At 34.9% G+C, this 14,024-nt stretch overlaps 2 protein-coding genes across 2 annotated transcripts; both read right to left on the bottom strand.

The window, feature by feature from the left end:
• Nucleotides 1–240: 240 nt before the first annotated feature.
• Nucleotides 241–1,602, bottom strand: LOC114266745 (uncharacterized). The gene is made up of 2 exons (XM_028207671.2): nucleotides 868–1,602; nucleotides 241–468 (listed from the first exon to the last, which is right to left on the bottom strand). Exons 1-2 carry the CDS (start codon nucleotides 1,600–1,602, stop codon nucleotides 241–243), a joined length of 963 nt encoding a protein of 320 aa, XP_028063472.2.
• Nucleotides 1,603–5,944: 4,342 nt separating this feature from the next.
• On the bottom strand, nucleotides 5,945–6,735 carry LOC145793265 (protein FAR1-RELATED SEQUENCE 5-like). The gene is made up of 3 exons (XM_082876048.1): nucleotides 6,546–6,735; nucleotides 6,303–6,404; nucleotides 5,945–6,234 (listed from the first exon to the last, which is right to left on the bottom strand). Exons 1-3 carry the CDS (start codon nucleotides 6,733–6,735, stop codon nucleotides 5,945–5,947), a joined length of 582 nt encoding a protein of 193 aa, XP_082732174.1.
• Nucleotides 6,736–14,024: the final 7,289 nt, after the last annotated feature.

Here is a 14,024-nt window from a genome sequence, read left to right on the forward strand (position 1 = left end):
GTATACTTCCATGGTACGGTCGAGCTACTCTTTAAACATAGTGGTGACCACCCTCTGGTAGGTTGTCCCTGCAATCTTTATTCCGAACGGCATGACCTTGTAGCAATAGGTTCCTCGTGGGGTGAGGAATGCAGTCTTTTCCTAGTCCTCTTGATGCATTGCAATTTGATGGTAACCCCAGTAAGCATCCAAGAAACTTAGGCATTGGTGGTGCATAATTGCGCCCACAAGTTGGTCAATTCAGGGAAACGGAAAACAATCCTTAGGGTATGCCCTATTCAAGTTCGTGAAATCTACAAAAACGCGCCAAGATCCATTTTTCTTCTTGAAAACCATGGTATTGGACAACCACGTTGGATAAGTTACTTTGTGAATTGCCACAGCTTCCAGCAATCTGTCAATTTCGTTAACAATGGCTAAAGTATGCTTCACAGTCGACCGTCGACTTTTCTGAATAATTGGTTTAACCTATGGGTCAACATTTAAGCAGTGTTGGGCTACACTCAAATCCACCCCCAACATCTCATATAGTGTCTTGGCAAATACGTCAATGTTGTTCAGTAAGAAGGAAACCAGCTCTTGTCTTTCGGCTGTGTTCAAGGAGGTGCCAATCATGAAGAACTTGTCGGGTTCCCCTTCGATTCTGACCCGATCGAGGTCTTCAGTTACCTTATCACTAAGGGCTTTTCCAATGTCCTCGAGGACTTCTCGAACCGGGACTTCAATCTAGTTTACTTCCAGTTCCTTTGGCTTCTTTTCCAAAGCGAAAATGTAACATGCCCTTGCTGACTTTTGAGAACCCCGAATTTGCTCGATGCCATGTTACATTGGAAAGTGGAGTAATTGATGGTAGGTACTTGGTACAACCTGCATTGCGTGCAACCAGGATCTCTCCATGATGAGATTGTATGGTGATGAAAGTTTGACGACTAGAAACTCCACATCGACTGACATGGTGCTTGCATAGACCAGTAATGTGATCTTGCCCAAAGGATACTCAGGGTTGGCATTGAAGCCGAACAACGGATAGTAAGCAAACAAGTCCGAATCGGTGAAGCTGAGTTTAAGAAATGTTTTGTAATAAATTATCTCCAAGGTGCTCCCTTGATCGATTAGAACGCGTTCGATGACGAATCTGTGTATGCGCAACTCCACAACAAGAGCATCGTCCTGGGGGAGTGTTACCCCTTCAAGATCGGTGTCGTCGAAGCTGATTTTTCCAGTTTCATGAGGCCATTTGGCTGGTGTAAATGGCTGGGATGGGCTATGTTGTAGCTGGATTGTATGTACCTGAGTTGGCGGCAACATACTGTATATCATGTGAATCACACCAAGTGGAGGTGAATCTGGCCGTAGAGCTACCGTGTTTGGTGGATTGTTCTTTCGGATATGTTGGGTCAACCGGCTATCTTGCACTAACTTCTCCAGGTGGTCCTTTAGTGTATAATAGCTATCAGTGTTGTGGCCATGGTCCTTGTGATATTCACATCGCCTATCCCTTCTTCTAGTATCAAGGCATCCAATCATCTTGGACGGCCACTTAAAGAACGGAAGATGTTGGACTTTGGGTAAGATCTTACTAATTGGCTCTGCCAACTCCATATACTTCTTATCCAAACGTCTGGTATGCCTACTATCCACTTGATACTATTCGTTCAAACAATGCGAACAATGCTCGCTTGATCGGTGCGAATCATGCCGGCTATCTCGTTTAGCCCTACGATGTTTAGGGCTCCTTGGCGATACGATGCTTATGGGCTGAACCGAACCGAACCAGATAGAGCCAACTTCACAACTTTCTATCTGGCCTTGACGCGATGGGCATCGTCTTCCACCTTGCAATACTCCTTAATTTTCTTCATTAGCGCCCAGACTATTTTGGGAGGCCGTCTAGTCAATGAACTTCGAAGAGGACTATTGGGTTGTAACCCCATTTTAAAGGTGGTAATGGCCATGGAGTCATTGCAGGCATCGTCCACCAAGTTGAAACACTCCTAGTAGCACGCCGAATACTCTCGGAGGGTCTCTTCCAGTTTAATATGCACCGCCTAGAGAAAGTCAGCTTGCTTTGGCTGAACCTCGTTGGTGATAAATATTGCCCTGAAAGATTTTTGGAGTTGATGAAAGCTTTTTATTGACGCCGGCTCCAGTTTATAATACAACCTAACGCCCAATGGTCCTAGACTGCTTGGAAACATTCAATAGATGAGGGCTTCATCATCAGCATGCAACATCATCGCTTGTTTGTAATAAGGAATGTGATCCGTAGGGTCTGACTTACCGTCATACAAGGTGAACGTTAGTGCTTAAATTTTTAGGCAATACAACCTTTGCAATGCGTTATACGAATGGATCATGTTTATCTTCTTCATCTGAACCATCATCTCCTTTTCCTTGCCTGTGCCGTACATACGAACTTCCCTCGGATGAGCTGGACATATCAACTCACCCCTTCTTCCTGGGTTCCTGAGACGACAAGTCAGAAGCACTGCCACTACTATGTTTCCGATGCCGACGTCGTCGATCATCATTCTTTTTCTGTGGTGACCAACCCCAATCACGATGTAGCACGGCTGGTTGGGATTTGGCTAACTCAAGGGCCAATTCCTTATGCAAAAGTTCGTTATCAACCACCATGTCTTCCAGACGTTGTTCGTTTTGCTTTGCTTGATCCATGATCATCTGCATAGTTTCCTGCATAGAGGTTAAAGGCAAAGTTTGAGCCACTAGGTCAAAGTTCAGGGCCCTTCGCGGAGGCATGGTTCTTGGTGTAACATCATCTATTGGTGTGTCGTCATCTGGAACAAGTGAAGAATCATCCGTTATGTCTACCATGAACGCGTTTGAGTATTCCTACAGACAGCGCCAATTGTGGTAAACGGGTTTTGAAATACCCTTTGGTCATAGTAGACTCTCTTAATCCTCAAATTGGTACTTGAAATGGGGCATGCACTTCGGTCGAAGGTGCCAGAATTACCTCGCCTACTAATCATTTAATATTCTCTTAGGTGTTTCTTGTCACAAGTTATCTCCTTTTTTTCTTACATCCCCCTCCTTTGGCTAATGGTCCTCTTTTTTATATTGCTCTCCAGGGGCCCACTTTCTATTATGGACACCCTGCCCTCACAGCTGGACCCCAGGCATTTCCACATGATCTGTGGCCTATTCGGCCCTATGGACAAGTTCTAATCGGCCATGGCCCTGTTCATCACTGTGTATTTGGTGGTCATATGGATAAAGCCCTTTTTCTTTTGTTGTTTAAATATTATGTGTAAATTAAGCTTGAATTTGGACTTCTCCTTTTGTGAAATAAATATTAAGTGTAAATTAAGTTGGTTGTGGCCTTGAAATGCACAATGTTCTAATGTTGATTGTGAACTTCTCTTTTGTAAATGAAGTTGGTTGTGGACTTCTTCTTTCTTTTGTATATTTTAAATTGATTGTGAAGTTGAAATGCACAATGTTCTAATGTTGGAGCAAACAGGTTAGAATGCTGCAATAGGTTGAAATGCAAATAGGTTGAAATGCTGGAGCAAACTGCTTTTTTCTTTTGTTTCTCTAACAACCCATGAAATGTTGATTGTGAGCAAACTGTTGCTGGATCAATGATCCATTGTTCTTCTTGTCCTATGTATCATTTCAAATGTACAATGCACAATGTTCTAATGTGGATTGTTTTCGGGGTTGGCATTTTTGCAAAATGCACATCAGACTAAAGGATCTAAAGGAGGTAAGACAAACTGCTGCTCTGAATTACAACATTTGCAGCAACATTTTAGCAGAGCATTTGTGCAAAATTTCAGCATCATGTTCAGCAACATTTGAACAAAAATTCCAACAACAATTCAGCAGCATTTCAACAAAAATTCTAGCAACAGCTCAGCAATATTTTTGCAAAATTTCAGCAACATTTCAACAAAAATTTAAGCAAAAATACTGCAAAATTCCAGCAACATTTCAGCATTATTTCAACAACATTTCAGCAACATTTGAACAAAAATTTCAGCAAAATTTCATCAAATTTTCAGCAATATTTCAACTGAAAGGTTTTCAACTCAAAATACCCCAATGATCAAAGAACACAACAATATTTTCTACATCCACATGAAAGGTTTTCAATATTACATAGACGAATATCGTATCCAAGAAAAAAAAAATCAATTCTAAGATATTGACGTGTGATCCACATGATCATGCCCACAACCACAGTCATGCCCACGCCCATGCCTATGTAGTACCTCAAAAAAAGAAAATACTCTTATATCAAAGGAACCATAAAATAAATTGGAACTTGAAATGAATGAATGACAAAATAAAAGAGGAAAGGTAAAAAATAAATTACTTGACTACATGCAGGACTATTTGAGGCTTGCTAGTCATAACCACTTGCATTGTTAAGCAATGCTTGATAGCTTCCATGCACGGAATACATTGATGGCATTGAAAAAGGCATATTACTTGGCTGCAACAATAACAAACACATATCAATTTAAAATGGCAATATTGACCTACAAATCAACATAATAAAACTTCTTATTAAACTAACTTACATCATAGGTGGGATACATAAATTGAGACAAAGAAGCATTAACTTGAGCAACACTCGTCGAGAATAGAGGAAGCTGAGGAGCACTTATTGAAAATAAAGGAGCCGATTGAGGAATACTCTGCGAAAACAAGGGAGGTGGTTCATGATCACTCGCCGAAAATAAGGGAGGACATTGAGGAGCAACAGACATAGGAGTTTGAGAAGCATTATGTGAACTTGTTTTATTTTTCTTTGCCAAAGCAAGCTCCAAACCACCTTTTGACAGCCATCTTCCCTTGCTAGTGCACTCTCTTCCCTTGAGTCCTTTTGCTTGAACTACATTTGTATCTGCTACACCATCCACGTCAAAGCTTTCGAGGCATGTGTTGGGAGGGATTTCTTGTTCAATAGTATTTGAAAAAGGCATATTGAATTTTGTGGTTAACATGCTTTCAATGATTGCAATTAATTCATCCACTTTCTCTACCGTCAAGTTATATGTTTCCTTACTTTCGAAAGCTCTACACGCTACTACTTTGAATATTGCCATCAATGATCTATAGCGTAAAGTTTGATGCAATCTTACATCAACCTTAATATCATGCCCACACCTATCTTTCACATTTTCAGCTCTTGCTTTTGTAGTCCATCTCTTGAGAATATATTGTGAAGGAATCTCTTTGAATTTGAGGGTGTCTCTAAGGATCTTCAAACAATGACTACACAAAATGCCTTGCATTTCAAACTTCCTACAATTGCAAGTCAATGAACCATCACACTCCACTCTCACCTTCCTCACCTTTACACCATCACTATCAAGAACCGTATACACGGTACTCTCACCATCATGTTCAGTTTCTTCATTGTTTCCTTCAAGGGACTTGACATACTCATCGTGAAATTCTGCATAAATTTTATTGGTGTAAACATCTGCAGCTTGCTCCATCATCTTCACTTTTATATTCACCCTTGCCAACTTTTGGCATAGAGCATATTCAGCTTGTAACTCTTTGTACCTCTTCTCACAAAGAACTTGACCAAAATGCATGAAAAATTGCATTAAGTTATGATCAAACTGAATGAAATCCTTCAAGAAAGCATTAAAAGATTCACTAAGTTGGGTGCTACTCATGCCTACACCCCATGCATTTCTAACATATGGCCAACCCCATTTTTCCTTGACCCCAAATGTTAACTTCAACCAATGATTATCTCGCACTTCATACTTGTCAAGGATTTCCTCCCATTTTAACATAAACTCTTCCTCATCCTCAATGTCGTACATAAATTTGGATAAAACACTCTTCATCCCTTTATCCTTGAATATATAATTTAAATGCCTTAATGCATTTTGCATCAAGTGCCAAGTGCAAAGGCAGTTGTTTGTGTTAGGCATGACAATAGTTATGGCCTTAGTCATTGTAGCATCTTGATTGTAAAAATTGTTTTCGGAGCCTTACTTAACATCGCCTCCAAGAATCTTCTAAAAAGCCATATAAAATAATCGGCAGTCTCATCATACATCAAAGTTGCGCCAAATATAATAGTTTCCCTATGATGGTTAAATCCAACGAAAGACACAGATGGTCTATGTGCACTATTTAACTTGTAAGTAGTGTCGAAAGTCACAACATCACCAAATTGCCCATAATCCTTGATCATTTGAGCATCGGCCCAAGTTATGTTTGTAATCTGCTCCTCGTTATCTAATTGGACCGAGTAAAAAAAGATGGATTCTCCAATGTTTTCTCATGAAAATATTGCAAAATGCTACCTGCCTCCCCATATTCTAAACTCTTTTGCCTCTTCGTTCTCACGTAATTTTTTTGGTCCGGTTTTGTGAAGGCAAGCGACTCCCTTCCACCAGCTTCATTACCTATGAGCTCAAATGCAGCATTAAGATAGATTTCAGATTTTTCGACTAAATCTATTCTGGTTGCTTGTGATGCAGATATCTTCCTAAGATTTTGTGTTAACAGATCTCTCTAGTCCACAACCCGAAACCCCTCCTTATTACAAACAAATTGCCTTGAAGTGATTTGCCCCTCCTTGCTCTTGTTTACATAATCCCTTCTAATACTAAAGCCCAACCTTTCTCCATAAGCATTATAGAAATCATATGCTTCTTGTTCTGTATCAAATGTTATGCGAACTCCAGGCTTCCAATCACAATCACCACTGTCATTCTCAACATTCTTAGGTTCCATATCAATGTGCCAAGTCACTTAAAAAATAAATAAGTGCTCAATATTAGCATAAAAGCTATAAATTATGTTTACAAAATAATACAAACTAAATAAAAACACTACAAGAGTTTACTTATATTAGATTATATAAACAAAGGCGAACAAAGGGGAACAAATCCCTTAAACAGTAAATTATGTTTTCAATGATCCATATTTAACCCAAATCCCTTAATTTTCTTATAATGAACATGTGAACATACAAAATCAAAATTAAACAACAAACAAGCCAAGCCAATAGTGATCAGAATTGGATTTTCCTTATAAATCAAAATCTAATGATAGGTAAGAATTTAGAGATTTTAAATGGTACTGATCAATTTGACTCAATAACACAACATAAAAGCTAACAAATCTTATAATGAACATGTGAGCATACAAAATCGAAATTAAACGACAAATATTATTAGTGGATCGTGTTTAGTACAATTAGGTTACAAAAGTTGTAATGGAATCAAATAAATATGTAGTTACTAAAAATGATATTTTTATTAGAAAAGGTTTTCTATGTGATGGTTTATTTAAATTAAATGTGTCTTTTGAAATTAATAATAGCTCTCATAATATTTTGAATCTTGAAGTTTGTGATTTGTGGTATGAAAGACTTGGACATGTGAATTTAAGAAAAATTAGGAAAATGATGGATTTAGAATTAGCACATAAGTCACCTATTGATGTCAAACACAAATGTAAAAATTAGAAAAATGATGGATTTAGAATTAGCACATAAGTCACCTATTGATGTCAAACACAAATGTGAAATATGTGTCCAAGCAAAATAACCTAAGAAACATTATAAATCTGTAGAAAGAAATTCACAACTCCTAGACCTTATATAGAGTGATGTTTGTGATTCTAATAGACTGCCAACTATAGCATTAAATAAGTATTTTCTAACCTTTATAGATGATTGTTCTAGACTTTGTTACTTGTATTTAATTAAAACCAAAGATGAAGTGTTTAGTAAATTTAAAATGTATAAAGCTGAAGTTGAAAATCAATTAGAAAGGAAGATTAAGAAACTTAGATCTAATGGAGGAGGCAAATATCATGTAGGTACTCTTAGTAATTTTTCTGTAGAACATGGAATTATTCATGAGATAACCCCACCTTATTATCCACAATCTAATGGAATAGCTGAAAGAAAAAACCAAACTCTAATGGATATCATGAATGCAATGCTTATTAGTTCTGGATTACCGGAGAGCCTGTGGGGGGAAGCGATGCACACTACTTGTGTTATATTAAATTGAGTAATTGTGAATGATAATGATAAAACACTTTATGAAATCTGGAAAAAAAAAAAAAAAAAAGTACCTAATCTTAAAATGTTAAAAATGTAGAGGTGTCTAGCCAAAGTAACAATTCCATAACCTAAACGTAAGAAAATAGGACCCAAAACTATTGATACCGTTTTCTTATGATATGCTCAAAATAGTAGTGCTAATAGATTTCTAGGAATAAATTCTGAAGTTAGTGAAATTACTAATAATACAATAATTAAATCTCGTGAAGTTACATTTTTTTGAAGATATTTTCCCATATAAAACTAGGATCTCAAATCAGGTTGTAAATAGAACTTCTAATACTAGGGCTAGTGTTATTTCTTTAAGACATGATTCTGAACATCTAGACTTAGAACTTAGAAGGAGTAAGAGAACTAGAATAGAGAAAACTTTGGAGATGATTTTTATACATTTTTAACTAAAGGAGAACCAAATACTTTTATAGAAGCTATATCATCCTTAGATGCACCATTTTGGAAGGAAGCTATTAATAGTGAGATTAAATCAATACTTCAAAATGACACTTGAGAGTTGACTAATCTACCTCCTGGGAGTAAAGCTATCGGTTGCAAATGTGTATTTAAAAAGAAATTAAAACCTAATGGAAGTATAGATAAATATAAGGCAAGATTAGTAGCCAAGGGTTTACACAAAAGAAACGAATAGATTATCTCAACATTTATTCACCTTTTTTCTAGGATTACAACCATTAGAATCTTGATTGCTCTAGCATCTATTTATAATTTAGAAATTCACCAAATGGAAGTTAAAATTGCTTTTTTGAATAGAGATTTAGATGAGAAAATTTATATGGAGCAACATGAAGGTTTTGTGATTAAATGACAAGAACATAAAGTTTGCAAGTTAGTTAAATTTTTGTATAGACTTAAGTAAGCTCCTAAACAATGTCATGAAAAATTCATAAGGTAATTCTAGAATATGATTTTACAATCAATGAACATGATAGATGTGTATAGTTTAAAGAAGAAAATGGATAATGCATTATTTTGTGTTTATATATTGATGACCTCTTATTATTCGGAACAAATTTAGAGATAATTAAAAATGTGAAATCTTATGTCTTCGAAATTTGATATGAAAGATTTAGGAGAATCTTATATAATTTTGGGTATGAAATTAGAGAAAACAACCAAAGGTACTACATTAAATCAATTTTGAATCCTAGAGAAGATGTTTAAAAAGTTTGATTATTATAATCTCAAACCTATTTCAACTCCTTTGATCTTAGCATGAATTTCAAGAAAAATAATGGTGCACCTGTATCTCAACTTAGATATTCTCAAATTATTAGATCACTTCTCTATATTGCTAATAAGACTAGACTGGATATTGCCTATGCTATTAGGAGATTAAGTAGACACTCTCATAATCTTAGTAAAGATCATTGGATTGTTGTGGAAAGAATTTTTAAATATCTAAGAGGAACTCTAGATTATTCACTTTGCTTTAGTGGTTTTCCTAACGTGGTAGAAGGTTATATCATTGCTAATTGGATAACAGATAGCTTAGATGTTAAGTCTATTACCTGGTATATATTTATGTTATGTGAAGCAATAATATCTTGGGGTTCTAAGAAACAAACTGTTATCTCTAAAAATACAACAGAATCAAAACTTATAGCCTTAGATACCACATGTACTAAAGCTAAGTGGATTAAAAATTTACTCTTTGATATTCCACTTGTGAAAAATCCTATACCTGTTATTTCCATACATTGTGAGAATAGAGCTGTAAAAGAACTTGTGAGACAAGCACATACTAATAAAAAGATGAATAGGCATATGCAAGTGAGATATAAATCAATAAGAGTTTGGTGAATAAAAATGTTATATCTTGGAATTTTGTGAAATCTGAAAAGGATATCGTCGATCAGTTAATAGGAGGTTTATCTAAGAGTATAGTCTTAGTTTTATCGAGGGGGATGGGTCTAAGCCCACAGGGAGTCAACGATGGAGGTAACCCGACTTTTGTGATTGGAGATCCCATGACGAAAGTTCAACTGGTAGGAACAATTCTTATAGCTTGACTCATATTCCAACACTTTAAATAAGGAGACTTTTATTAAATTTATTATTTATATTCTCTTGCTTATCCCTGAGATATAAATGTTGATGTAAATGTAATGATTAAAGAAGAGTACTTACTCTAAATGAATCCCAAGGCGGGCATGCACTTGCAAGGTACACATCTATCACTTCTATCTTTGGAGGATTCACTTAAATGAGAGCGTTGTGAAGCCGCGACCGTAGGAATAGGGTCGCTCCCTAAAACTCTTATGAGAATCAAGATTGAGCACATGGTTACTAACAATGTTAACTAGCGCCATAATTATGTATCATACCATATGTGTGACTTGTTGAATTTTGGTAAAAGGGAATTAGTTCAAGACCTGATTCACTGATATTCCTTCAGAATGAAACTGTCAACACTAAGTGAGGTTCAAGTTTGAAAAACATCTATACCCATTATATGGTTTTAGAGTTGCCCATATTATTATCATTATTATTTTTGTATTTATTTGATGGTTTTGCAAAGTTTTGAATCTTGTGGGGGATTGTTGGAGATTTCTTAAAAGTTTCAAAACTTTATTTGTATTTTTTTTAATTTTATTTTATTATTTGCATTTATTTATTTATTTCTTTTTCCAACAATCATGTTTATTTATAATTCAAATAGTGTTTGAATTCAAAAAGCAAAGGGTGTGTCTGTTCCCAACAGACATCAGAGAGTCTTTATATATAGGACTCTAACTCAGGCAGAAGAAAAAAAAATAAAACAGCGTATTCTGTTTTGCTCTCTCTCTCTCTCTCCCCTCTTTACTGTATTCTCTATATTCTATGTTTCTGGGCAACTGATACAAACTTAGCAAATCCTTATGCTGCAACTGTGCAATGTGTTAGATCTTGTGAGTTTTTTGGGTTGTATCTTGTGATAGTTAAAACATGCACAGAGGGAGCGTATAACGACTTTAAGACAACGTTTTTGACTTGCCTCTTACAATTACACAAACTTTTTTCTGAATCTTTTCTTCATCTTCTTCTAATTCTTATTCTGTTATATATGTATATATATAATTTTATCAAATTGTATAAAACCTATTTTCAAAATCTATTTTATTTAATATTATTATTCTGCAAAATTGATTTAGAGAAATTATTGTTCAATTCCCACAACATTGTCTAGCATGTGACTTGCATTGGTTTCATTCTTTTAGGTTGTATTTAAATCTTGAATTTGAAGAAAAAAAAAGAAAATAATAAATAAAATTTATGAATAAGATATAAACTAATTTTTTAATAAAAAAAAAATCCTATCCCACATTAGTGTATGATTGTGCAATTGGATTTTTGAATGAGGAATCTAAAATTCCATCCAAACAAAATGGGTGCCTATTTTATTTTATTTTTTTGTCAATCGACAAGACATTAATTACAAACATTTAAAATATTACATCAAATAAACTACGAATCTAACACGAGTTATTAAATCAACAATCATCAAACCTAACAATCAAGCACCAATTTTGAGCCTACAACCACTAATAGCTATATACAATCTCCATAAATGAAAACAAAAAAAAATAAAAATAAAAATAAAATACTAGTATAAAAAATATCAAACTCCTCTCTTTAGAAGTTGGATCTAAAATACTAAAACCCCAGTTAAAATGGGTACCGTTCATGTGCCTAAACTTTGATAGATGTTGGTTGATGGGTAGATATGAAAAATAATACATGTAGATGCTCTCAAAGTGTCATTTTGTAAAGTTTTGATATGATTCCAACAAACAATATCAAAGAATGATAAGATTTTGTTTAAGTTGGAATTATTTTTCGGGAGTTTTGGTGAAAACTGGCTCAGTCTTTATTTTTCTTGCAAAAAGGACAAATTAAAAAGTTATCATTCAATAAAGACAAATATCGTAATATAATTAAAATATGACAAAAATATCTCAAGTTTTATTAGTCTTCTTCCTCACCATCTCATACTACCACCACCTTATAATACCAACCACTAGTCATCGACAACCACTACCTCTGTTGGTTGTTAGTAATTTCTAGCAATTGCTTTTCGACTGCTCATTAACGGCAACCATTTTTTTAAAAGAACACCTTAACATGAATCTCCAGCTTTTAACGACAACCACCACTGCCATACCATCACTATTACTCAGGAAAAACAGAAAGATCTATTCAAAATTTACTATTTTATATATAGTAAAATTTGACTTTGTGGCTAATAAAAAAAAAAATTTTGACTCGGTGTATGACAATAAAATTTTGCAGTATCAATTTAACATTTAAATAATAAATTTTTACACCACCACCACCACCAACTACAATACTTACTATGATTTTTCTATTACTAGTAGAAATATTAAACAAAAAATCTATCAAAACATTGAACAAATATTATCATGAGAGTAAAATTTTACCACGTGCTAATAGTAAAATCTTCATATTCGCTACAGAGCCTAGATGGACAACTCTGATGAGATTTTTCTAATAGATCTGAGGCCGTTAGTCTTAGATTTGAATTCATCAATCTCAGATATTAGTTCATGGATAGCATATCTGAGTTGTTGAAAGTTGATGATGAAAATGGTTGTCACCGGTTGTAGATCCAAGAGAGTGACGAATGGCAGTGATGATGAGTGACGCCAACTGATGGTAGAGGTGATAAGAGGTGATCAATGGACTTAAAGATGGTAAATATAGAAGAAAAAAAGTTGTACTAAGAGAGAAAAAAGAGAACATTGTAGAAGACAGAGAGAGAAAGAGTTGTAGAATAGAGAGAGAGATCATTCTTACAATGAAGGACAAAGTTGTCAATTAATTTAATTTATGATATTTTTTTGCTTTGTAAACCTACGCAAAAATTAAATCAAGAACCTTTCCCATTAAACTTAATTGATATGTCCTTTTTCCCAATACAAATGAGTAATAAGGATATTTTGACCAAAAATATCTTCTTTTTACCTCCCCAGCCCCCCTTGTCCAAACCAGGAGAAGAAAACTTGAACATTTTAGATTATTTTACATACAAGTGATCGACTATAAGCAATACCTGGCCCTTGCCATTCTCTCCTTAAGTTGATTTTATTTATTTCAAAACACTAGTCAATAGTGCTGGGCTCCATTTAGGCTGTTGATAAGCTATGATGATGGGCACTTTGTCATTTTCTTAAAAATAGGTTCTTTTAAGGTTGTACATTGTATGTAGATCATTATTTTGAGTAGAGATTTGGAAAGGAAACAGAAAATTACGAGGACAATATGAATAAAATATAATTTAAAAGGGAAAGGAGACCCATTTGACCGTAGTAGATAACAATGGGGCATGAGAATTGATGTGTATTTAAATCATAAGAACTAGCAATTGCCCATATAATCATATTGGTGATGTTATTGTTACTATTATTAAAAGAAGCAGTACCAAATATGCTCATAGAAAGATCAGAACTGTAATTGTTTGTACCTGTAAAAAACTCAAACGTGGTAACTATAAGATAATACAATATAATGACAATACTACAATTGTCATTGATCAAGAAGGAAATCCAAATGCAACTAAACAATGTTGCAGTTGTCCTCACATATTTTTCTCTCTCTTTTTAAATATTTATGCAAATTTATGATCTAATAAGTTGTTATGCATACCCCATAATGGAAAAGGGTAGTCCACTACACTACAGGAAAATGACGATTTAACGGCGTTTAATTAACGACGTTTTATTAAATGTCACTTTTTTTGATAATTAACGGCGTTTTTTAAACGTCGCCTTTGTTGTTAGGTAAAACGGTACCGTTTTGTAAATAGAAGACGTTTAAAAAGCGCCTCCAAAACCCTGTCTTTCTTCACACCCTCTTCCCTGTCTCTCTTCACACCCTCTTCCATCTCCCTAAACTTTTATTTTGAAAACCCTATTTTGAGCACCGCCGTCTC

Source organism: Camellia sinensis, chromosome 6, assembly GCF_055761805.1.
Source record: "Camellia sinensis isolate YWXY chromosome 6, ASM5576180v1, whole genome shotgun sequence".
NCBI classification, from domain to species: Eukaryota; Viridiplantae; Streptophyta; class Magnoliopsida; order Ericales; family Theaceae; genus Camellia; species Camellia sinensis.

Excerpts from the sequence above, each read along its gene's own strand:
- LOC145793265 (XM_082876048.1), bottom strand. The coding sequence starts at position 6,735 with ATGGAACCTAAGAATGTTGAGAATGACAGTGGTGATTGTGATTGGAAG. Across the intron at positions 6,405-6,545 it reads CACTTCAAGGCAATTTGTTT|GTAATGAAGCTGGTGGAAGG; the intron begins GTAATAAGGAGG and ends TTGAGCTCATAG. Across the intron at positions 6,235-6,302 it reads TTTAGAATATGGGGAGGCAG|ATAACGAGGAGCAGATTACA; the intron begins GTAGCATTTTGC and ends CGGTCCAATTAG.
- LOC114266745 (XM_028207671.2), bottom strand. The coding sequence starts at position 1,602 with ATGGAGTTGGCAGAGCCAATTAGTAAGATCTTACCCAAAGTCCAACAT. Across the intron at positions 469-867 it reads CCTGGTTGCACGCAATGCAG|GTTAAACCAATTATTCAGAA; the intron begins GTTGTACCAAGT and ends GTTGACCCATAG.